We start from the raw sequence: 26,698 nt of genomic DNA, 5'->3' as shown, positions 1-26,698 counted from the left end.
CCACAATATTTGCATCAAGGTCGTGTGTCATGGTAGAAGGTGAGAACTCCTAATTTCTCTTAATGTAGGATAGACTGCATGATAAAAATGACAGAACAAAAGATCATATCTCTGCCCGGCCTGCAAAACATAACCTTAAAAGCAAACATCCAAGGGCATGATTACTGGGTAAATACATTCTGCAATCACTTGTTGGCGGACTTGCCTGCAAATAAAGGAAATGTGAAGCGAAAGGCATACGGAACCAAATCAGCTAATTTTAGCACAGCTCTGTGTCGATCATGTGGGCTCCCCCATAGGCCATATTGAGAATTGCGGCTATAGCGGCACTCAAGTGACTAATTTGGGCGCCGGTGATAGCCAGAGCTCAAAATAGAAAACAGAAATTAGATAAGTCAGCCTCCGGCAATAGCTGGCGCCCGAACTACGTACCCTCCCCCCTATTTGGCGCAGGCAGGAGATTCAGCAGCAGGATGTGCAGTCTTTTGGCTTAACCCTGCGCCCAAATTTGCCCATACCATTTTTACATTTATGCCTACGGCAGCGATCATAACAATTCCTGTTGAAAAAAGGCCAGTTACTTGGTTCTCATGTGGATATGTTGGCTCTAGCAGGTCCCGAGTTAGCTGGTTATACACTTATTGATTTTCCATGTGTAACCACCTTAGCGGTAACCCCGAGTCAGGCTTGGGTCAGAAATCCGCAGCTTATGGAGGTGACCCCGAGCCTGAATCGTGGTAGCTGGCGGAAAGTGAATGCAAAGCATGTGTGCAGCAGGCGTTTGTAACTCACCTTCCCTGGGATGCAGAAGCCGGCAGCCATTCTTCTTCCGGCCCTTGGAGGCTCTGGGTCCCTCTGGTTAGATTGCCGCCGGTCGCATGACGACAGCCGGCAATCTCACTATAGGGATACAGTGCCAAACGGTGGACGGAGGAAGAACGGCAGCGCTGGATCCAGGGGAGGGGAGTAATGTGCTGGGCTACTGCAGATCTCTCTGTGGCGTGATTTTTTCCCTGATTTTAGAGTCTAAAAACATGACATTAAAATCCGGAAGTAATCTTACTGCCGGAGAGGTTAATTTCTGGCAGATCTAGTAACTGATCGAATCTGCCAGAAATCTACTGCTGCAACCCCTCTTCTGATCAACTGAATTTCAGTTTTGACCTAAAAAAAAAATTCCAGGCGATTGGCGGCAAAGGCAGGAGGGTGGATGGGCAATAGCTTCACATGCCATCCAACTGTTTGATGGATTTTCAAGCTGTAATACCAAGTAGTACGTCTGCTGGAGCCCACTGGCATGATTAGCCATAGTAATCATTCATGACCACCTTCTCAGTCAAGAAATTTGTTTTAACAAACGCAATTCAGCATCACATCTTGTTGACAATGGCATGACATGCAACACCATTAATTACTATTCTCTGCAGCTGGGCATAGTCCGTATCATGTTTAGTTCTGTAAAGTGTGTGGAAAAAAACAAACAAAAAAAACAGCCCCTTAATGCTCTCTGCATAGGCAACAAGCACTCTCCATGCACCTTCCACAGAGAGAAGCATCGGAGTGGAAACCTCAGCATTACAGCATAACCAGGAGAAGCAGTGAGTAGATGGGGACTATGGGTGTCTTGGTAGAATAACAGTCAGAGTGAGCAGCAGCTCTTGATAAGTGGTGGTGTAGGTAAAAAAAAAGGTCAGTTTTGATTGGCTATTCTTGTGATGGTGGGTAGAAATAAGATACTTGGCCCATCTCACCACATATATGCTGCTAGGACTTCTCACAGGTTTTACCAAATAAATAGCCTATAAATTTCCAATTAAATTAAACCTGTGGTAATCAAGAAAGTGGAAAGAAAACCGATGATATCAGCAACGTGGTCAGGGCTTTAATGTGCCTATCCAACATAAAAGGCATAACCGCCATTATGGTGGACTTAACCTTTTGTGCAACTTGCCTATGTCCCAGTACAAACCCTCAACCGCGATCTCTGATTGGACTTGCTGCCCGTTTCTTGGACAGAGTAAAATACTGAAAAGCTACATCATCCAACCAGCAGAGGGCGCAGTGAAAATAGTGACGTTCATTGAAAATAGTGACTCCGTTCATTGAATCAGCACTCATGGTGTGCTCTACTCCCTGTGCTGGGTGGAAGATTCCCAGCATGGAGATGTCAAAGTCCCTTCAGGGAGGGAAAGTATGGCTACTCTCTTTTCTGTTAAAGAGACATAGGCAAGATTAAAGGGAACCAGAGTTGAGAGGGAGGAGGCTGTCATATTTAGTTCCTTTTAAACAATATCAGTTGCTTGGCAGTCGTCCTGTGTCTCTAATACTTTTAGCCATAGACCCTGGACAAGCATGCAGCAGATCAGGTATTTTGACTCAGGTTTAACTGGATTGGTCACATACTTGTTCCAGGGTTTTGACTCAGACCAGAAGATCAACAGAGCTTCCAGGCAACTGGCATTGTTTATAAGGAAATAAATATGGCAGCCTCCTTATCACTCTCACTTTGGGTTCCCTTTAGCAAAAGTTAAAAAGTAAGCGCGCAAATGCTTTAAAGAATAAGATCCCTTTAGAAAGTCTGCTTCTTATTCTCAAAACTGACCAAATACTATATCTATCTGTGGAGAGAATTCATACTGCATCCAGTAATATGAAACCATGCTTGGTGGTGGGCTAAGTCGACTCCAATAAGACTACTACTGAAAGCTGATCAGAATACCAGCCACAGTACAGCATATTAATCACTAAATCCCTGAATTAGTATTCCTTATTCATAAAGTGCAGAGGGTATGACAGAGCATTAAGCCACGCCTCAGAAGAGATTACAGTTCCTGAAAAAAAGTTATTAAAGTATAACTACAGTCACTATTTACATAGTGCCCAAATCAGAGTTTTGCAATTATTTTTTTTACAAGGTTGAAAGGCCTGACTTTAATTTTCCCAGATCTGTGGTCATGTGACTATGCGTAAACCTGGCAACTCAGATGCATGCTGGGAGAGAACTCCAAATGTCAATATCAAAATATATATGGCCTAAAAAAAGATATTTCTAAGCATCCGGTGTATCCATGTAACACTGCTTTTTACTGTGAGGCCCAGGGCCCACTAGAGCGATTTTGGCAGAGTTTTTGGATTGTAGACCACTCCAAAAATACTTTTCAATGTACTGTAATGGGGTTGAACCCATAAGTGCGATTGCAGCTAGGAAAATCACAGGACATGCAGCATTTTGCGCTTAATGCAAAGTACAGAAGCACTACAAAATCGCTTTTAAGAGCAATTTTGCAGCGATTTAGTGTAGGTCATGATTGTACAGTGCCTTGAACTCATGTATATAAGTTACCCAACATTTGTTTTGTACTGTGTACAGCGCTACGGAAGATGTTGGCATTATCAAGGTTATATACAGATCAGGGTTTGATATTTTTGGATTATGGGAGTGGCAGACCAGGTCACGGTTATTCATTTCCTGGGCAGGAAGTTTATCACTGGGATTCCCAGGTTTCCCCATCATATTCACATCGTTCCACACATGTGCATCATCACCATATTTACATTTTCTGCATCTGCGGCAGTCCGATGGTAACGCGCTGTTGACTTTGCGGCGAGTTGGCGGCTAATCAGGAATGGCAGGTAAGTGTGCTAGGCCCCATTGCCGTGCACGGTTGTTGCATTCCCCTGCTGCAAAACAAGGTAACACAACGCACACTTGCAAGGCAAGTGTAAAAGGGGCCTCAATCTCAATCCCTCTGTTTAATCTCAAGACCATAATGAAATGCGCACTGTGTGGGGTAGGTGTGCCGCTTGTTGTGATCTACTATACTTGGCTATAGAGAGTGCAGGGTATTCATTTTGGACATAGTATACATGATGACTGTAGTTATGCTTTAAAAGACCACTTGCAAACATATACGGTAGGTTATGCATTTTCACCCCACCAATAAGGAGGAAATGGAAATTCTGTATTTCAATGTGAATACATAAATTCAGTTCCTCCACAGCATCCAATGTGCACTGCTAACAAAGAACATCACAGCTGGTGGTGAAAGTATGAATGTTGTTATTGGTTGATCAGGCCAATCAAGACAGGTCCTCTTTTCTGACATTTTGTTATGAGAGGACTTTAAAGGGAACCTAAACTGAGAGGGATATGGAAGTTTCCTTTTAAACAATACCAGTTTGCCTGGCACTCCTGATGATCTCTTTGGCTGCAGCAGTGGCTGAATCACACACCTGAAACAAGTATGCAGCTAATCCAGTCTGACTTCAGTCAGAGCACCTGATCTGCATGCTTGTTGAGGGGCTGTGACTGAAAGTATTAGAGACACAGGATCAGCAGGAGAGTCAGGCAACTGGTATCATTTTAAAAGGAAAAATCCATAGCCTTCTCAGTTTAGGTTCCCTAATATGGAGTATGAAGTTCCCGTCTGTAAAGATCCCATTGGTGAAAGATTCCACAAACAGGTAACATTCTAGGCTACAAACATGACCTAGGTGGATGCTGGTTCTTCTAGGTCTGCCAACTTTTATATACAGTACATATATATTCATTCATGTATGCCATTAGAAAGTGCTAATGTAAAGGAGAAGTGCTTTGTGCTGATGGAACCGTTCTGTGACTTGCTGCCCTCAATTTATAAGTCATAGTCAGCCGTGTGAGGTCAGCCTTTATTTGAATGCCTTACAGTACTAGAGGGTAGATGGCAGCTTGGCTATGCCCCTTCCCAGAAGGCAATGCAGTGTTCTATAATGACATAACAGTGGCTCAGGACAGGAGGGAGGGCCAGTCCCAGATCAATGCAATGATAGATCTCTGTAATCAGGCATGGCAGACCCAGTGGCGTAGCAATAGGGGATGCAGAGGTTGCGAACGCACCGCGGCTCTTGGGCCAAAAGGACCCTCCTTCATCCATCTTATTAGAATTTATTGGTGTTAAAGCTTATAATGAACACCCTCTCTATGTGCATTGCATAGTGGTAACCCTTAGACTCCCTGCATACTGCAAATCCGTTTTCCGATTCAGTTTCCTATTCCGATTTTCAATTCCGATTTTTCCTGAATACATTCAACAGAAAAACAGATCAAAAAACGCAGCATGCAGTAAAGCTGTAAAAACCGATTAAAAAAAGCGGAATTGGAATTGCAGGGAGCCTTAGGCTTCCTGCACACTGCAAATCCGTTTTCCGATTCTGATTCCGATTCCATTTCCGATTTTCAATTCCGATTTTCCCTAAATAGATGAGCAAAGAAGGATCCGCAAACCAGGCCGGGTTGACGTATAAAAGGCTGATATTTATCTGAAGAAATCCACAGACAGTGCAATAAAATCACAGGATCAACTGCCCTAAATACATTCAACAGAAAAACGGATCAAAAAACGCAGCATGCAGTAAAGATTAAAAATCTGAATCGGAATCGGATGTAAAAACAGATTAAAAAGCGGAATCGGAAATGTATGCAGTGTGCAAGAGGCCGTTTCCTTACTAGGATTACACCTCCCTGACAATGCAGCTGTCCTTGGTAGGTTTTGGAGCTCCTTAGCAGTAGAGTATGTGGGGCCCCATGTAAAACTCACACTGGGGCCCCAAGCAACTAAGTAACGCCACTGGGCAGACCTCCATTCTGGAAAGGCCTGTAATGCTAATCCTTCAATAATAATGCTTCCTCAGGCCCTCATCCTGAATAAGAATGCAGATCATGAGTGTAAAAACACCCAGTGTGCATACTACTGCAAGGTGAGGGATTCAGAAAGCATTATTGCCAAGTGCGGTAAAGATGGCAACCTCTAAAGCGCCTTAATGGGTGTGATTTTTTGCTTACCTAAAACGTTAGTTAGCCATCTGCAGCAAGAAAGATACTGGCCTCAATTCTGGTAGCTATCAGTGGTAAATATTTTTGTTTGTCGGTAAAATACCTCGTGAGGTATTTTCCAGACTTTTTTTTTTCTAATGCTGAAAGATATTTCCGCATTTCTGGAAATGCGGTAAAACGTGCGGTAAATATGGAACATGCGGTAAGAAGATTTTTTTTTGGGGGGGGGGTATTGGATTATGTAAAAAGACAGCAAGCAATGGGCAGCGCTCACAGGCTGCAAGTGAAGTGAAAGCTCCAGAGATATGCCCAGCCCCTTTGGGCTAAATACATACCTTGAATACAAATCAGATGCAAATTATGTTATATATTAGTGCTAACACTAATCTAAATTCTAAAATTTGAATGCAAGCTGACACCCCTGGAGGCAGCTAGCCTGAAGTATACTTAAGTTTTGTACAGCAGCAGGAAATGGCAGCGCTTCCAAACAGACGCTGCACCTGAATTGAATACCTGCACAAGTATGCAGAGCTCGACTTTTTTTGGACAATTTTCATTGTTTGAACATGCTTTACTTCTTGATATGTTTCACTGCTAGATTAGTGGTTAGTTTCTCTCCTGTTGGGGCACGTCACCGCCGTAGGAGAGTCTATTAGGGATAATTTGTGCACAATTTATGCTGAAGCTAACGCCCCCTTTACTGTACCTGTTTTGAATGCAAGGTGTGTAACCTGCCCGTTAGTCGAGCTCTGCATACTTGTGCAGGTAGTCAATTCAGGTGCAGCGTCTGTTTGGAAGCGCTGCGATTTCCTTCTATTGGATTATGTAGCAACCTACGAAAAGTATATTTATTAAATATTAGTTTTATTTCTACTATTCTTCTCTATTACACAGCCTGAATAGGAATGCCACTAAAACAGGAATAGGAACTGAATAGGAACTCCACTAAATACTGCAAGATGCACACAAATTGACTTTACCACCAGGTACAGGCAGGTCTTAAACTGATCGGTAAATTATGTGCCAACATGCACCCTATTTTTAATAAGAATTACAATTTTTGGTAAATTACGGCACATGCGGTAAATTATCACAAAAATCTACCAGAATAGCAAACTGCTTTTACTGCATGCAGTAAAATATCACTTATGCAGTAAAACAGGTGGTAAGCATACCAGAATTGAGGCCATTAAGTTTGCTGAATGGCTGGTCATTCTTGGCCAAAAACCGCAACAGTCCACCGGCAGGATGGACTATTTTGCCAGAACGCTGGATTGTGTATTTATTATAATGTTGCCTAGCTATGAGTAGAAAACTGTTGGATACGCAGGCATAACTCAACCATCCCCCGGACCTTCCAACCTCAGACCTACACATCTAGATGCATTTGCCTTAGGAGTTAATTCGCCTGTCCACTTAAGTTTTTTTTTGCCCCACCCACACCAGACTGCACATGGACTATTAACATAAATATAATGCAATAAAAACAGCCAAAATCTCAGTACCCTCATGAAAAGCAGTATTGCCAAGAGACTACCGCTGTGCCTTCTTATTAAAAGATTTGCAACCACCCCACCACATCCCCCAGGGCACCATCTCCAGAAAACACCTCCATTCTCTTCATCCTGGAGTTCAAAACACTCCTTTCCTTTTACCTCCCAGGAGGAAGGTTGAGTGGCAGATTGGTCACACCCATCCACAACATGGGAGGAGCATAGCCATGTCTCCCAGAAATCAATGCTGCTCAGCCTGAGCAGAGGCACAGCAGCAGCCACTTGCCTGCACTACTTTTTGTAAAAATGATTAAACTATTTTTACAGCACTACGTCTATTTTAACCTTCTCTCCAAGGTCTGATGTAGGTTGGGCAGGACCTTTAATGTCTAGAGATAAGAAATGGAAGAGGAGTGGAAAACCTGATGATGCTGTTTGAGGAAGAACCATGATTGGGCAATTGGATTATTTCTTAAAAAATGGCAAATTCCTCCTGAGATCAGTCATGTCGTCGTAAACTTCTCTTGCCGCAAACAGTAGCCCGTCACCCTATGTCCATGGGGACTCCTAGGCCCCTTCCCCACTGTGTGCAATGCAGGTGGACCGTCAAACCGCCCTGCACTTCTCCACCGATGCAGTTGCCATCCCATTCATTTATAATGAATGGAATTGCGCTGCGCTTGCACAAAAATGCAGGTAAAACCATGTGTTGCAATTCCACACTGAATCACAACGCATAAATGAAAACATCAGACAGAGTAGTCCATGCACGTCTGATGTCCTTCCGGACCGCATACATTGCGCGTTGCCATCAGCACTGAGCAAGTGGGGAAAGAGCCTAAGCGTAGAATTGAACAAAACCCGTGCTAACCCCTTTTGTGATCAATTTAGTCCCCTCTGGAGACAAGCTCAGGCAAGTGTTGGAGACAAGTGTGCTAGTCTTCTAAATTACACATATATGAGCTATGTGGTTTTTTTCTTGACCTGAAAATGTATATTTTTCCAATCCAGAACTTGTAAGTAAGGCGTTACTATTTACCACCATGGAAGCACTGCACAATGTCAAATTTGGCTTTGGTACTTACGTATTATACCATCTAACAAATTTGACTGTCTGCTATTTAAATTAGATGTACTCCCCTTGTGAAATCTAAATATCGTTGGAAAGCCATACGTTTTCGCTTTCATTTGCACTATGCCGTGCGTCGGTGTGACGTACCATTCCTGAGTTATGGGGTATTGAACGAGTGGTGCCCACTCCTTTTAAAGTGATAGTCCCCAAAAATGAAGGGGTGGAACATATAAGGTCAGGAAAGCATCATGATTCCACACCTCTGATGAGTGGCGAGTTGTAACGAAACACGTCGGGTGGAGCCTGATGGACCATACAGGAAGTAACAGCAGCGGTGACTGAGGGGGGCGGGGGGGGGATGAGAGGGTGGCTCCTCTACGAGCTTGCCCAGGAGGCAATGGGGGAGAGCCCATAAACTCTAAGCCGGTCATTTCAGGAGCAGCATGTGAGTGCTACTTTGGAATAAAGTTTTTATTGTTTTAATGGAATTACTCTATATGAGCGTTCATTTATGAGTTATTGATGTGTAAATGGAGGAGGCTTTTTGAATAAGCAGGCGAGAAGGAGACATACAAGGGCCAAAGGAGACTCTAGAGAGCCAATAGGGTGAGTTCTCTCCCTCATAGGTTGACTGGTGGGGAATTTCAAATGACGATGAGCACTTATTCATATACATCATAAACTCCGCCTTACTGTAATCACTGTAACTATGTCCACTTGGATAGAGGATGTTGCACACCAGGTCCTTCACCTGCTCACTGGGCTGGAAACTTGGGTTGCCAGGTTAGTGCTGCTGGCAGCCAGATGCAGTGAACATCCCTCGATCAACACCCCATAACTCAGGAACGATGCATCGCACAGACACAGAGCATAGGGCAAATGAAAGCCAAGATTCTCATCTTACTAACCGCCCTATAAATAGGATTCAAAAGGGGGAAGTCAAAATTGATAGACAGTATAATACACAAGTACCTTAGCTTGCTACGCGCAAACAAGCAGCCCAAACAATGACTCCACTTACAACAACTAACATTGCACTTACCTACTCAACCACCCTACAGAGAAGCACTGCCAACCATGGAGCTGCATTTAGAATCTAGTTAGGGATTGACTTAAAAGTAACGGTGCTACTTATCAACTGCGAGTTTTATTAATTTGTTGCCTGTTCTAGAAAAAAAATGAAATTAGCGAAGGAAGACACGTCTTCCCCTCCCGACGTTCCACACAGAGGTATTTAAAAATATAGTTATCTTTCAGCGTCTCTGGGGTAGAGCGTCAGTCAGTGCTATGAAGGTGGAAACAGAACAGAATTAAGAGGCGATGGTGAAAAAAAGCTCAGTGCTGACCAAAGATGCTGTCTATGTCCCACAACCTGGATGCCCACAGAACCAAATAAAAGTACTTCAGCTTCTCTCACTCCTCCGATGACAAGCTAAAAAAAGGAAATCTCTGAAAAATAATACAAGGACAGTAAGAAAGAATACAATTCTTCTCCTTCATATCTTCATTCAGCCTCTCCACAGGCCACGGACTCATGTTGATACAACAAATGTTCATCCATAGTGCAAGACGGAGTACAATCTTTCTAGATTCAGGGTCATGTGCTGGTCACATGGAGCTCACCAAGGTTAAAGGTCATCAGGGTCGCCAGCAAAAATTGCTTTAAAAAAAAATTACAAAGATGGTGTCAGCTGCTTCAGGAAGTAGGCGGGGCTCTTGGCTCCTGGCCCCACCCCGCTCTTAGTATCAGAGTGTGAGTCTGTGGATTAGAGTCTTTACGGAGTTAAAGCACAATACCACTGTGTGCTTATTAGTCAGTAATTTCCAGGTAAGTCTTTGACATATTTGGCTAATGGCTTTAGTTTTCACTTTAAGGTTGGCAATTGATTCCAAAGTGGAATGAGCTGGCTGGGTGTTATTTGACCTTCTGGGCCCATTTTAAATCGTCTGATCGGGGTTTCTCTCCTGTAAAGCTCTGAATGAGGTCCTCGAGCCGTCGCCAGAAGCCCAACTTCTCCAGTGGGTAGTTAAGCCAACCTAAATTTAAAATATAGACATAAGTTAAAACACTAGCATTGGGTACAGACAGACAGAATAAAAGGAAATGCATACTCACTACATAAAAGAATGAAATCTGCACTTAAATGCTCCCTAATCAATACCGCAAGTATAATGCATAACTTACAGGATACCCGAGGTGACATGTGGCATGATGAGATAGACATGGGTATGTACACTGCCTAGCACACAAATAACTATGCTGTGTTCCTCTTTATTTCTCTGTCTGAAAGAACTAAATATCAGGTATGTAAGTGGCTGACTCGGTCCTGACTCAGACAGGAAGTGACTACAGTGTGACCCTCACTGATAAATTCCAACTATAAAACACTTTCCTAGCAGAAAATGGCTTCTGAGAGCACGAAAGAGATAAAAAGGGTCAATACTTAGTAGATTTTAGCTCTGGCATGCTTCAATGAATGTGTCATTGAGCAAAAATAACAGTTAAAACTTTAAAAGTAGCTTTAAACATAAAACAAAACTGTAATATCTTAAAAAGTCATTTTTAGGAGAAGGAAGATAGATACAATAGTTCATTTCATTAGTTTATTTTTACCTCGGGTGTCCTTTAACCTCCTGAGCGGTATGGACGAGCTCAGCTCGTCCATCACCGCCGGAGGCTGCCGCTCAGGCCCTGCTGGGCCGATTTTTATCAAATAAAGTGCAGCACACGCAGCCGGCACTTTGCCAGCCGCGTGTGCTGCCTGATCGCCGCCGCTCTGCGGCGATTCGCCGCGAGCAGCGGCGAAAGAGGGCCCCCCTAGCCGCCTGAGCCCTGCGCAGCCGGAACAAAAAGTTCCGGCCAGCGCTAAGGGCTGGATCGGAGGCGGCTGACGTCAGGACGTCGGCTGACGTCCATGACGTCACTCCGCTCGTCGCCATGGCGACGATCTAAGCAAAACAAGGAAGGCCGCTCATTGCGGCCTTCCTTGTTTATTATGGGCGCCGGAATCGATCGGAAGAACGCCTCCGGAGCGCCCTGTAGTGGGCTTTCATGCAGCCAACTTTCAGTTGGCTGCATGAAATAGTTTTTTTTTAATTAAAAAAAAACCCTCCCGCAGCCTCCCTGGCGATCTCAATAGAACGCCGGGGAGGTTAAAGGGAACTGAGCACATTCTCTTTCACTGGAATCTCTCCTGGCATAGAAGCTGCCATGTTCTCCCCTCCCCTTCTCACATTCCTTATTTACAGATGTCAGAGATGCTATCTTGACACATTGACACACACAATGGCTTTGAAGAAACAGTCCTAATTACTCACCCCCTATGCTGATGAAAAGGCATTGTTTACCTCTTGGTAATTAGCTCAATAAAACAATTAGGTTCCTGAAGTCTCTGTGGTTGGGGACGGTCGGGCAGGCCTGCTGAAACAGGCTACTAAAACTACTTTTAATTTAAAATACAAGGTAAAATGAAAGTTTATTTTAATAATGAAACAGATTGTCGGCATGCATTTTTCATGTGCTATAGAAATGTCCTGAGTGATAAAAAAAGGTGCTCGGTTCACTTTAAAGAGGAATTGTAACAACTTCTAGTTCAATGCAGTAAATTATTCAGGGTACCTACTTTTATGTTAACTTCTTGAGGACTGCAGGGCTAAACCCCCCTAGTGACAAGGACATTTTTAGTAACAAAGGCCACTGCAGTGCCACACAACATAGCACACAAGTGATTCCCCCCCCCCTTTTCTCCCCACCATCAGAGCTCTCTGTTGGTGGGGTATGATCGCTCCCCCATGTTTTTTTTTTTTAATAAATAAAATATTTTTGTTCGTGTTTAAAAAAAAACAAAAAAAAAAAACTTCCTTTAAACCCCTTACCCTACCTCCCCACACCCAGCCAATTACGGCGATCGGCTGTCATAGGCTTCACCCTATGAGAGCCGATCACTCTCTTGTCCCCAGTGCAGCGCTGCACCATATAAATAGACGGCGATCACGCCATCTAACAGTCTCCGAGCGGCAATAGGCGCTCGGAGACTGAAGGCGGGGCGGAGTTCTGCCCCCCAAGCAGGAGATGCACGCGCAATCTCCTGCAAAACAGAGCCCCAGGACTTTACGTTAATCGGCGTTAGGCGGTCCTGGGGCTGCCGCCGCGGCCACGCCCAGCGGCGTGACGCGGTCGTCAAGAGGTTAAATATCCTGGTTCCAGCATCAGAAACACTTCCTACAGCTATATATTGCTGTATATAGATATGTAGCCCCACCCTCCCAGTGAGGCTTATCCTATGCTGTTTATGTGGAATTCTCCCCTCCAGAGCATTCTGGGAGACCAGAGATTTTTTTTCTACTGGCTTTAGAACGCTCAGTAAATAAACATTTCGCCTGCCAGTACAAAAGATGTTGCCGCCTCAGAAAGTAAATCAGGTAAAGGAAAGATTTTACAATGTGCAAAGACTCACCAAATGGGGGGGGGGGGGGGGAGGGGGGTTGGGAACGGGACACCCTAGGTGCACCTCTCCTCGATTTAGTTTCTTAAAAGTATCACAGGCTTCAACATCTTTAGTACTGGCAGGAGAACTCTGCAGATTGTTTGTTTGCTAACAGGTAACTAGAGTTACTAAACCCAGTAGAAAAGATCTCTGGTCTCCCATAATGTTGTGGAGGGTAGAATTCCACATAATAAACACACCCCACCACCACGTACAAAAATTTGCCTTGTGTATTTGGGTTTAGTTAAACTTTTAAACTATAAATGATTATAAACAATGTACCGAATACCACACCTTCAAGACCTTGAAAATGCAAAGTAAGCAAATCTACATAGCTGGGCTGAGGAGTCTGAGTGTTGGCAGTAATTAATGGGTACCTGGCATCAGAGTTGCTAAATGTATACTGACTGACTCCTAATAAATTTAAACTGTAATTAGGATAAATTATAAAGTGACCCACTTCTCAGCTAAGAGTCCTAATAAATAATGTTCATATGCATTAATGGCAACAGATAGTCCACAAAAACTAAAATATAAACCAAATGCCAGTTACTTGTGCTTGTACAAGGCAGGAACAGTGTCCACTGCCACATGTCAGCCATGTGGTTTTCCTGGCTCAGACCAGAATCGCAAAAATAATTGTTCATATCACGAGGGGGGTGCTGAGGGAATGAGATACCATAAGATTAACAATAAGAAGTATTCAGTGTACGCGCTATCTAGCATCCTTTTTTTTTTTCCTCACAGGGATGGTCCTATCTTCAGCTTTGGACTTGGATTACAATACGGTAGGTGTACTCACCAAGTTCTAATAACCATTTAAGGCTTAACCAGCGCCTACTCCGCGGTCACTTTTGGGCTAGTGAGTTTCCCTGGAAGAAGCGCCAGGTGACTGAGAAATAGCCGATAGGCTTAAGTGATTTCCAAAACTGGCATTAAAATCACAATTCTAAAATAAACAACACTTCACATTTGCCAGTGCCACGGATTCTTATATTCTGCACTACAGTTCTTACAACAGAATATAAATAGAATGCACTATTCTCCATCTGACCGCTATGCCCTAGCTGGTGTAGAGGAAGGAACTCCCACCCTGATGGCAGCTCTGTACTTTGTGCACATATCTGTGGAGTCATGTGCTACACAAAGGAAAACCTCAGCTCAGTGCCAACTCACAGCACAGTCCCAGCACCATCACCGAGGCGTGGTGCACTCACCTGTCGTTATGCAGAAATAGGTCTCGTGCGGCGAGACATGGTGAATGCGGTGATGCTTGCGTGGCAAGATGACGTGCCAGTCTTGGAGGAAGACCACCCAGGAAGGAAGACCGAAGTACGTGTGTGACCACTTGTGAATCTGGTTCGTTAGCGTTACAAACATGGCCAGAGCGAAGATGAAGCAGTCTGCGGCGTACGCCTTGTAAAGGAGATCTGCGATAGAAGAGAGGGGTCACATGGTGACAACACATCACTGAGAAATGACTAGGGTACTGGTGGAGAGATGGTAACTTGAATAATAGATTCTGAAAACTGGGGCTGTACCAGCGCTTTAACATTACATTTTTAACTCCAGTTGTAAGAAGCTATGAATTTCCAACATTGAAGTACAAATTGCATGTCTTTACAAAACTTAGAATGTGTATTCCACCGGCTTGAAGAACAGACTGCCCAAAAATGTCCTTTTCCTTGTAACAATGATTAGTTGCATAGCGCAGGAGCTATGCAACTGACTATTGATGCCTGGTGATAGACATACAGTGGTTTGCAAAAGTATTCGGCCCCCTTGAAGTTTTCCACATTTTGTCACATTACTGCCACAAACATGAATCAATTTCATTGGAATTCCATGTGAAAGACCAATGCAAAGTGGTGTACACGTGAGAAGTGGAACGAAAATCATACAGGATTCCAAACATTTTTAAAAAAACCAAAACAACACATATTTAACCACTGCATTGCCCCTCACCGGGCTTACAACTGCTGTGTCATATTTTATTATTGTTTTTCAATAAAAAAACACTTTTGAAACAAAAAAAAACCTGCAAAGTGGGGTGTGCGTAATTATTCGTCCCCCTGAGTCAATACTTTGTAGAACCACCTTTTTCTGCAATTACAGCTGCCAGTCTTTTAGGGTATGTCTCTACCAGCTTTGCACATCTAGAGACTGAAATCCTTGCCCATTCTTCTTTGCAAAACAGCTCCAGCTCAGTCAGATTAGATGGACAGCGTTTGTGAACAGCAGTTTTCAGATCTTGCATCAGATTCTCGATTGGATTTAGATCTGAACTTTGACTGGGCCATTCTAACACATGGATATGTTTTGTTTTAAACCATTCCATTGTTGCCCTGGCTTTATGTTTAGGGTTGTTGTCCTGCTGGAAGGTGAACCTCCGCCCCAGTCTCAAGTCTTTTGCAGACTCCAGGAGGTTTTCTTCCAAGACTGCCCTGTATTTGGCTCCATCCATCTTCCCATCAACTCTGACCAGCTTCCCTGTCCCTGCTGAAGAGAAGCACCCCCAGAGCATGATGTTGCCACCACCATATTTGACAGTGGGGATGGTGTGTTCAGAGTGATGTGCAGTGTTAGTTTTCTGCCACACATAGCGTTTTGCATTTTGGCCAAAAAGTTCCATTTTGGTCTCATCTGACCAGAGCACCTTCTTCCACATGTTTGCTGTGTCCCCCACATGGCTTGTGGCAAACTGCAAACGGGACTTCTTATGCTTTTCTGTTAACAATGGCTTTCTTCTTGCCACTCTTCCATAAAGGCCAACTTTGTGCAGTGCACAACTAATAGTTGTCCTATGGACAGATTCCCCCACCTGAGCTGTAGATCTCTGCAACTCGTCCAGAGTCACCATGGGCCTCTTGATTGCATTTCTGATCAGCGCTCTCCTTGTTCGGCCTGTGAGTTTAGGTGGAAGGCCTTGTCTTGGTAGGTTTACAGATGTGCCTTACTCCTTCCATTTCTGAATGATCGCTTGAACAGTGGTCTGTGGTATGTTTAAGGCTTTGGAAATCTTTTGTGGCCTAAGCCTGCTTTAAATTTCTCAATAACTTTATCCCTGACCTGTCTGGTGTGTTCTTTGGACTTCATGGTGTTGTTGCTCCCAATATTCTCTTAGACAACCTCTGAGGCCGTCACAGAGCAGCTGTATTTGTACTGACATTAAATTACACACAGGTGCACTCTATTTAGTCATTAGCACTCATCAGGCAATGTCTATGGGCAACTCACTGCAAATTCAGCCCCCTTTGGTCTGAGTGCAGTTATTTGTAAAAAATGTTTGGAATCATGTATGATTTTCGTTCCACTTCTCACATGTACACCACTTTGTGTTGGTCTTTCACGTGGAATTCCAATAAAATGGATTCATGTTTGTGGCAGTAATATGACAAAATGTGGAAAACATCAAAGGAGCTGAATACTTTTGCAAACCACTGTATGTTGGCAGCCATATTTATTTCCTTTCATACAATACCAGTTGCCTGGCAGTCCTGCTGATCTTTCACGCATCAGAATCACACACCTGAAACAAGCATGCGGCTAATCTAGTCAGACTTCAGTCAGAAACATCTGCTCTGTATGCTTGTTCAGGGGCTATGACTAAAAGTACAAGAGACAGATGATCAGCAGGACTGCCAGGCAATGTGCATTGTTTAAAAGAAAATAGATATACATATCCCTCTCAGGTTTCCTTTAAAGCCATTTCACACGGTTCATTATAAACTATTTTCTGTGGATTTTTTAACATTATAAATAACTATTCCTTTTTGCTACACTTTGGATTGTGACTTTTTTCTCTTCTAACGTGCTCAAAAAAGTCGGAGGAAAAAAACAATACTCTGAGACATTCATGTTGTCAAATTTTGGCAGCTAAACCATTTAACATCTGGCTGCAGCATCGCTTGTTCCCCGAGTGTCACAGGATGAAGATAAAAGTCCACTATACCGCTGCTATAATGATGTTGTGCTAGTGGCCTTAACCAGATTGATTTGCAGTCCTCTGGTCAGTCACATACAGCATTAAGGAGATGGTTGTTATGGAAACCAGAGGACGTCATCATGGCATCACCAGGACGGACTCCAGATGGTGGCATAGGAGAAGAACAATCTGTCTCTCCTACACTGCAGCTATATATAATTCTCGGCTAATAATGCCATAACAGCAAAGCATGCAGCCGCCTTTCCAAGCGATCCTACTGATGATGTAATCTATGAAGACCTGGATTAGGTCCAACGTACAAATTAATGAATGAAACTAGGATCACTAAAATAGTAAGGAATGTCCTCAGTGAAAATTAATCCCAGGCGTTAAGGCCTTTTGCTTATTTGTGCAACTAATATATCTTAACAGCAAAGTGTCTATGAGAGTTGATAATCTGCCGTGCCATATCAGATTTCCAATAGCAGATGTCTTCATGTAAATTTGAGGTAATCCGAGGATGTGGTGCCAATTCCCTGCTAGCTTTCATACACATCTGTGTGCTGAAGCTACATGCTGGACTGATCGTTACTCTTACACTCGATTGGTGCCTCTTTATGGTGTGAATTTGTAGTTCAATAGGTGATCCTTAAGCCTAAAATAAAATAATCAGTTTTACTCACCTGGGGCTTCTACCAGCTGTCCGGTGCCCTGGCAGTCACGATCGGATCCTCCTGTCCCCCACCGCCAGCTACTTTCAGGGGGACAGGAGGATCCAATCGTGACTGCCAGGGCACTGGACAGCTGCAGGGGGGCTGGTAGAAGCCCCAGGTGAGTAAAACTGATTTTTTTTACCTTAGGCTTAAAGTGTACCAGAGATGATATGTGGCATGGTGAGACAGACATGTACATATACAGTGGTAAGCATGTGCTCCTTTTCTCTTTTCCCAGCCTGAAAGAGTTTATAATTAGGTATGGAACTGACAGTTTTTCTCCAGTTGGATCACTGATAACAAATTACAGCAATAAAACACTTTCCTTAGCAGATACCTGTGCTTTTTACTGTGAGGAAAAGATAAAAGGTCAACAGATCATGTATTTTCACTCTGGGACTCTTGAGACATGCAATTGAGCAGAGACTATGAAACATTAAATCTGCGTTGTAAATGTTTTTACATAAAATAAAACCTTGAGATAAAAGAGTCATTTTTAGGAGTAGAAGGACAGATCCAATGGTTTATCACATTAGTTTATTTTCATCTCTGGTTCACTTTAAGTGTCTCTTTAACCACTTCCCGATCCTTGCTACGCATATTTACGTCCCTGAAAAAAAACTTCACTTGCGGATCAGGGGCATAATTATACATATCTGTCTGTTTACCTGCCGGGCATGCGCACGCCCCCGTCGCCATCTCGCCAGTTGGTTGTCAGTGAATGGGAACATGTGTTCCCAAAGCTGATCATTGTGCCTGCTATGAATGGTCACCAGCATCAGTGAGATGCCTGTAGTCATTCATTAATTGAAAGTAAAAACACACATTTACGTTACACAGGATAAAGGCTGGGGACATTAGTGCAGGAGTTTTCAACCTAGCCCTCAAGCACCATCAACTGCGCATGTTTTGTGGAAATCCACAGAGTTATGAATTAGCACCATTTAGCAATTTGTTTTTTGCTTAGCCCCGTTTTACAATTCTCTATACATCGGCCTCAATCACAAACTCAGAAAAAAAAACGCAGCAAGGTCAGGGATCGCCTTTTGGAAAAATCAGAACGCTTTCCTACGGTTCTTGATATAAAAGGTGTTGACCTCGCTATCATCATAACACCAGCATCCTAAAAATGATATCAGACTGCTGTTGGTGTGAAAGAGACCTTACAAATGCCCAACAATTACATTTTAATAAAGGTTTAGAGTACATTGGGAAAACATATACTTAGAACACGTGGAGAAACCTTACCTGGAGAATGATGGAGATATTTATAGGCCATAAAAGACAAGGGAATTATGGTCACCATGCAGTTATCACCATTGGTTTCTATAAGATCATGCCGCGTGATGGCGGTGGGGTCGATATGGTGCTCCCTGAAAGGTCTGATAAAGGCCTGGAATACAGAACACAATCATTAACTGATGTTCAAAGGCAGAGGACAACCATTAAAGTCCAATATATCCCCTTAATATTTACCTCCCTAGGGAGTCTCCCACTGGTCCCCTGTACCCTTCTTTTTTTTCAGCACCACTGATGTTCCTGGGCGACTGACAAAGTATGGACTACCCATGCGGCAGCTGCCGGACACTGGTACTTGGGTAGCCAGACTATTATTCAAATCTTTATTTGCCAGATCATTACGCAAGTTACTGGAAGGGGTAAGACAAGGCAGCCATCTTGGAAGAGACAGGCTGTCTGCCCATTTAACTAATGTCAAGGAGGAGGAAGAAGGCGGCCTAACATAGAAGGAGGCTGAGGACCAATGGAAGACTGTTCAGGGAGGCAAATAAAATAAAGACAAATGACTGAATAAACATAGGTTTGGGTCACCCCGAGCTACTTAGTTACTCTATAGTTAAAGTGAACCAGAGACGAAGCACCCTCATGTATTTTATCATATATATCAGTGGGGACATTCGAGAAAACACCTACCCTGCTCTCTGTTTCATCTTTCACTGCTCAGGCTGCTTCTTTTATAGCCCTGATAAAATCCCTGACTGAACATTCAGTCTGGCTTTGCGCAGGAATCATTATAGCCGAGTCTGTCTTCTCTGATGTCTTTTCAAGCCCAAGCCTGCCCCCTTCTGGCTCTGCTATAATACTGACTCAGCTATAATGGTTCCTGAGCAAAGCCAGACTGAATGTTCAGTCTGGGATTTTATCAGGGCTGATAACAAGCAGGCTAAGCAGTGAAGGATGAAACAGAGAGCAGGAAAGGTGTTTTCTCTAATGTCCCCACTGATGTATATGGTAAAATACATGAGGGTGCTTGGTCCCTGGTTAACTTTAAAGAAACCATAGTTAAAGAAGCACCTCCCCTTCTCCCCATTTGAAAAACTAACCAAGCAATTGTTTCTTGATAAAAAAAACCCAAAACATATAGTTAAAGCAGAATTACAGTCTGGTACAACATATAATGAAAACCTTGTTCTCTTTTTATTGCCCATATAATTTTCTACCTTCCTTTGTCACAAAGTAATGTCATCTGTGTAAAACACAAAAGAACCCGCAGGTCACAGAGCTGCAGTGTTGGAGCAGCCATTGCATCAGTTTGTTATTGGAGATCTTATGTGGGAGCAACATGCTTTCTTCTCTACTTGTGAGCATGGAAGCTTGCACACAGAAGCTGTCTGCTATGCTTGCTTTTAGCCATATCTCCTGCAATTACTGATAGAAGGAGATTACTTGGATCATGAACCAAGGCATAAAACAAAGTTTAAAACTCATGCAAGTCCTATGAAAGCCATTATTACAAGCGTGATTACACGATCAGCATCACAACCAGACATATAGCATTTCTTACAAGCAAATAAAAAATGTAGCCTCCATATAGAACTCTAATGACCAGTTTCCTTAAAAAATAAAGTTACAATATGAACTAAAGGCATCCCAAAGACCAGAATACTTTGGTTTTAGTTGAGTATTTTCTGCCAATTAATTCCTGCCACACCCAGCTGTAAATTCTGGTTTCAGAAAGAACCATGTTTCAGCAGACACCCAGAAATGCTTGGTCTCCTCTGCAGATCTTAGATAGTCTAGTGAAGCCTTGTACACACACTATCAGGGATGTCAAACTTCGTCACATAAGAGCCCGTTTCCACTGGGGTGTCACACATTTGGAAATGGACGCGGCACACCTGCTTTTCGAGTCTGCAGCAGAATGGCTACGGCAGTGCCATGCATAGCTATACGGATTTCAATGTGTGCTGCAGAAAAATGCTGCATGTCGTTCAGAACTGCACCGGCATGTGATGCGGATGGCAAGCCTATTGATTGACTTTTGGCCTTACAAGAAAAGTGTTAATAGCTGTGTATGAACACAATATTCCTACATTTTTAATCCCTCTTCATCAGTTCATCCTTATTACAGCACCAAGCCACTTCGCCTTTTTAATCAACATTACATATGTATAGGAATGTCAATGCTTAGAAGACCTTTATGGAGAAGCATGTGATAAGTTTGATCAGCAATGGGCGCCATTGCAGTCACCTGTGCTGCTATAAATACAATGATGCCCCTACTTGGCCGTAAAATGTTAAAATGTAAAGTTGGATTGAAATAGACATCTTTTTGTGGACTCCATTGGTGGTCCTAAAAGCAAAGTCAAGATTTCATGCACCACAGAGCTTTATTGGTTGCACAACTTACTTTCTTACATTGCTTTCAAACGTACCTTACCCACAATGGGCAGCTCTACAGAGCCCCAGGTGTCTGCTCCCCAGTGCACTAACCCTGAGGTGAAGTCTGCTGTGATGATACCTGCAACTGAAGGACACAAGAAGATCAGGCTGAGAGCAAGAGAGCAGATGAGCATTCAGACAACAAAAGCTGAAGATCCGTATAGTCACTTAAAGTGATTGGGAATAACAAAAAAAAAATAAAAATCATCCAGATACTCACCTAAGGAGAGGAAAGGCTTTGTGTCCTATAGAGCCTTCTTGCTCCTCTCTAGATCCCAGTTAGCAGTACTCAACTAATTTGGTCAAACACTGCTCTCTTCCTGCCGCTTCGGAAGTTTTGGGGAGCCCGAGTGCTCCCGAAGATGGTCCGCTCCATACTGCACACGTGTGAGCACCCTGTCTGCGCAGTATGGTGCTGCCTGTCTTTGGGAGGACGAGGACTCTGCTCCCCAAGACTTCCAAAGACCCCCACGGTGGGGAATTAACATGGAGGAGACAACGCTTAATGGGGGGAGGTTCCGGTAGAGGAGAGGGAAGGCACCATGGGACTCAGAGCCTTCCCCTTCACTCTCCCTTGGTAAGTATCTGCTTTATTTTTATTTTATTTTTTGATATTCCCAATGACTTTGACATCTGCATACAATACCTTCCCATACATTCACAATACATATAGTTCTACAAACAATACATTGGTAGGAGGATTCCTAATTTCCAGGAACACACCTGTTCAATAAACAGAACAATATGATGAAAGCAAGAAGTTTTATATCGGGATGATACCATTTATTGGCTAACTAAAAAATGAATAAGAATAAGCAAGGTTTCGGCCTTGCAGCCTTCGTCGGGCTTACATCCTGTTAGTTTGCAGGCTGGTGGTACAGACAGCTATATACATGCAACATCAAAAGGGAAAACAGATTTTTTTTCAAGCATAAATACATGTCATCAAGATGCCTTAAGTAAAACAGAACATCTTAATGGGATGAGAGGTTGTAAGCTGAGATAAGGATCCTTGTTTACTCCCTGCTCACAGACCTGGGAGTTGGACTGACACAGAAGTAGCGTAAATTCTGAGTTCAAAAGTTCAGCTATATAGGCTGAGAAAGAGTTTTTAGATATAAGCCTCATACCAATATAAAAAGTTTTTGTCCTTATTCAAGCCTTTGTCCACACCTGATGGCTAACACAGTACAATACCCTACTGCTACAATATGATGAATCACATATGGTACATTTAGTTAAAAGGTCATGTTTAAATGATCAATGGTCCCAGAAATGTAGTCTGCAGAAGTCAAAGTGAAGCCAAAGTTAAGGTGGGCATACACAAGTTGTTATGTTTGACTGACTTCAGAAAAAAATGTGGGCAAGCGCTAGGCGTGAATGATAAAATCGAATGTAAACCTAAATTGTAAACCTAAATCACAATCACCAAGATCATGATTTTGGAATTGTCAAAGCGGCAAGCGGTGTGTGCAGCCTGCAGTATCGGCAGTGCTGGACATACCTTCCAAATGAGTCCAACGCTGTCTGTCCTCTACCGCCCTCTGCCAGCTCTTGTGCACGGCATACTTCCTGGTTGCTGTATATCACATGACATACAGGAAGTATGCCGTGCATTAGAGCCTGCAGGAGGTGAAGTGGAGAGAGAGGGAGAGGGAGAGAGAGCCTAGCAAGCACAATACAAAAATAATGAATTAATTATAGACTAAATCTATAGCACAGCATGCTGAGGAAAATACAACACTAATATGTACAGGAAGAGAATCCTATCAAAAAGCACCACTCTGGTAGTAAATATAAATATACCTTATTAAGAAAAGCTACACATGATAAAAAAAACAATGAAAAATTGCTTTCTTAGCGATAGGGGCTGATGATTACTCTAATCAGAGCAACACTAATTCAACATGTATACAGAATGTTTCAGACTGGTTGGTCCTCATCAGTGCAAGGCATGGATTAATATGGCTCTATGGCATAGGACTTGAAACACCCAGGAGTTACAGATTACCCAGCAAGCTCATGGTGAACCAGAACATCTAGGAGTGTGTATGGGGCTAAATAGGACAATTTTTAAAGGATTGGTCTACTCGTGAAATTCACATCTGCAGGTGTTGAGGGCATTTAGGCAAATCAGTAATTTACATCTAATATAAGGTTTGCAAATCCTTTGACAAGCGTTTATAGCTATTTTACTGGCTGCAAGTGCTAATAAAAGTCTAAACAGCCCTCAATCCTCTGTGAGTCAGTCTACAAGTGTGTATAGAAGGCAGAAAATTACCCCAGCAACAAATAATGCCCTGCATTTTCATTTGATTGGCCTAGATCAATGTTTCTCAACATTTTATTGGTATGTACCCCTTTTAAAACCCTGTACTCACCAAGTACCCACTAGCATAGGAAACATTATCACAAGTACCCCTTGACAAATATACAGTATATTTAATCGTAGTACATGACAATTGATTCTAAACAATTTCCAAGTATTTACTATTGCTTATAATTAGCTAAAATACTAAATTTGTGTTGTTTAGATAATATTTACATAGCTCCCAACTGTCCCTTTTTCGGAGGGACAGTCCCTTTTTGGGAGCCCTGTCCCTCTTTCACCCTCATTTGTCCCTCTTTCAGGACTTGGTCCCTCTTTCTATATAAATATATATTTCTCTACTAAACATGTGTTTGACTAAACTTTATTCCCAACCTTTAAATTGATATATTATTAATTTTAAAATGTTAATATGAAGGAAAATGAACCAGGATAGAAAGGACCAGTGTGGTTTGAATTATAAAACATCATATGTTTCTTATGAAATCTTTATGGTATGCGTGACTAGGGGTGTGCCGGGGGCGTGACCAGGGGTGTGGCAGGGGCATGGCTTAAGTGTCCCTTTTTCTCATCTCAAAAAGTTAGGAGGTATTTATTTATCATTTTCTAAAAAACTCTAAATATGTTATTCTTGGTTAAGCATATCAAGCCCAATTACCCCCTGCAACCATCAGAAGTACCCCCTGGGGTACGCGTACCACATGTTGAGAACCTAGGGCCTAGATTACTACTTTGGGATAACATTCTTGTTTTATGCTACCTTCAGATCTACTTACCCTAGGCTTTCTCCAGCCCCTTGCAGCAGACATGTTCCTCGCCGCATCTCCGCTCGCATCCACCGCCCGGGGTCCCCGCCGGTGCAGAGGCTAACCTAGAGGTCTTCCTCTACTGCGCCTGCACCGCTGTCAATCACTCGCACATGGGCTCAAATGTTCTGCGCAATGCCCTCGTGCGAGTGATTGACAGCGGCGCTCACGCAGGCGCAGTAGAGGATGACCTCGAGGTTTGCCTCTGCACCAGCGGGGAACCCGGGCCGGTGGCTGCGAACAGTGATGCAGCAAGGGACATGTCGGCTGCAAGGGGCTGGAGGAAGCCTGGGGTAAGTAGATCTAAAGGTAGCATAAACAGCATAATGACTCCTTTAATGGTAAAAAAAAAAAAAGCATTATGTAATGAGAACCCTTTTCTCTGATCGCTCAGTAATAACGAGATCAAATCTGTAATCTTAAAGGACAACTTAAGTGAGAAGGATATGGAGGCTGCCATACTTATTTCCTTTTAAACAATGCACATTGCCTGGCTGCCCTGCTGATCCACTGCTTCTAATACTTTAAAGGGGAACTTCAGCCTAAACAAACATACTGTCATCAAGTTACATTAGTTATGTTAATTATAATAGATAGGTAATATACTCTCTTACCCACCCTGTTTTAAAAGAACAGGCAAATGTTTGTGATTCATGGGGGCTGCCATCTTTGTCATGGGGCAGCCATCTTTTTGGTTGAAAGGAGGTGACAAGGAGCAGGAGACAGTTCCAACTGTCCTGTGTCCTGATTACTCCTCCCAGCTGCACACACAAGGCTTCAAATGTCAAATTCAAAATGTAAAAAAAAAATTGCACCAAAACAGCAGAATGAGAACAACAAAATCAGAAATCCCATCATGCTTTGCACAGCATCAGGGGAAAAAAGCCCAGGCAGTTTTCTTCTGTGCAGCTAAAAATGAGGCTTGTATAAGAGAAACAAAGTTCTGATGCTGTGAAACTGTTAAAGAGAATCTGTATTGTTAAAATCGCACAAAAGTAAACATACGTGCGTTAAGGGACATCTCCTATTACCCTCTGTCACAATTTCGCCGCTCCCCGCCGCATTAAAAGTGGTTAAAAACAGTTTTAAAAAGTTTGTTTATAAACAAACAAAATGGCCACCAAAACAGGAAGTAGGTTGATGTACAGTATGTCCACACATAGAAAATACATCCATACACAAGCAGGCTGTATACAGCATTCCTTTTGAATCTCAAGAGATCATTTGTGTGTTTCTTTCCCCCCTGAGGGGGGAGTGCATAGCAGAACCACAACACTGAAGAACTTGGCAGCCTTCCAGACACAGGCTGACAAGTCTGACAAGGGAAAGATACATTGATTTATTACAGAGACTGTGATAGTACAAAGTGCTGCAGTAAGCCACAACACATTAGAATAGCTTTTGGAACTTGTAGGATGATAAAAAACAGGATGCAATTTTTGTTACGGAGTCTCTTTAAAGAAACACCAAGCCTTTTCAGTGCTGCCGAGTCGATTTTTAGTCCGGAGGTTCACTTTAAGCTATAAACCCTGGACAAGTATGCAGGTCAGATGTTTAAAGTGTACCAGAGCTTAACGAACTAAAAAGATTTATACTCACCTGGGGCTTCCTCCAGCCCCATCCGCTCAAATCGCTCCCACGCCGCCGTCCTCCGCTGCCCACAACTTCGGGAACGGGGTCCCTGCACTCCCGTCAATCAGCTCCACTCTACACAGGAGAAGTGCGCCCTCTACGTATCTCTAGAGATACGCAAAGAGCTCACTTCTCTTACCTCAGACTGGAGCCGACTGACGGGAGTGCGGTGACCAGATTCCCGAAGCTGCGGGCAGTGGAGGACAGCAGCATGGGAGCGATCCGAGCGGATGGGGCTGGAGGAAGCCCCAGGTGAGTATAAATCTTTTTAGTTCATTCAGCTCTGAGTCCCTTTAAAGCAAAACTCTGACAAGATTAGCAGCATGTTTGTTACAGGTGTGTGACTCAAACACTATTTCAGCAGGATAGCCAGGCAACTGGTATTGTTTGAAAGGAAATACACATGGCAGCCTCCATATTTATCTCACTTCAGTTGTCCTTTAAGGGTGTTTTTTCACATAGTGCAGTGCAGATTGGCGTGCGGCAGAAGAGCTTACCGCGGCAAATAGTACCATCACCATCGTTTTGTTCCATGCGGCAGACTGCGCCGACAAGAAATTCAGCGTGACCCCGTCCCCCGAACGTGCAAACGAGTGACGTCCAAAACATCTGACCCCATGGTCACAAGCGCACTTCCAGACAGGAAATGAGTCGCGTGCTTTTGACGATACGAGTGCCTCATTGCTACAATCTATAAAGTGTCCGCAGTGCCATTGACTCCCATAGAGGTGCGCACCACTCGCCAAAC

General features: G+C 43.3%; 1 protein-coding gene across 1 annotated transcript in view; it reads right to left on the bottom strand.

Moving 5' to 3' along the window:
• Nucleotides 1–9,505: 9,505 nt before the first annotated feature.
• PEDS1 (plasmanylethanolamine desaturase 1) overlaps nucleotides 9,506–26,698 on the bottom strand; it is a 90,566-nt gene continuing 73,373 nt past the window's right edge. Inside the window, exons 3-6 of the mRNA XM_068262878.1 lie at nucleotides 21,177–21,268; nucleotides 18,751–18,895; nucleotides 14,082–14,294; nucleotides 9,506–10,414 (exon numbers count right to left, since the gene is read on the bottom strand). Of these exons, the coding sequence (XP_068118979.1) occupies nucleotides 10,293–10,414; nucleotides 14,082–14,294; nucleotides 18,751–18,895; nucleotides 21,177–21,268 (572 nt within the window). The 3' untranslated portion in view covers nucleotides 9,506–10,292. The remainder of the gene's footprint in view (nucleotides 10,415–14,081; nucleotides 14,295–18,750; nucleotides 18,896–21,176; nucleotides 21,269–26,698) is intronic.

Source organism: Hyperolius riggenbachi, chromosome 12 (assembly GCF_040937935.1).
Source record: "Hyperolius riggenbachi isolate aHypRig1 chromosome 12, aHypRig1.pri, whole genome shotgun sequence".
Taxonomy (NCBI): Eukaryota; Metazoa; Chordata; class Amphibia; order Anura; family Hyperoliidae; genus Hyperolius; species Hyperolius riggenbachi.
Note: the sequence above shows the minus strand (reverse complement) of the source record. Positions and strands in the feature narration are given on the sequence as shown.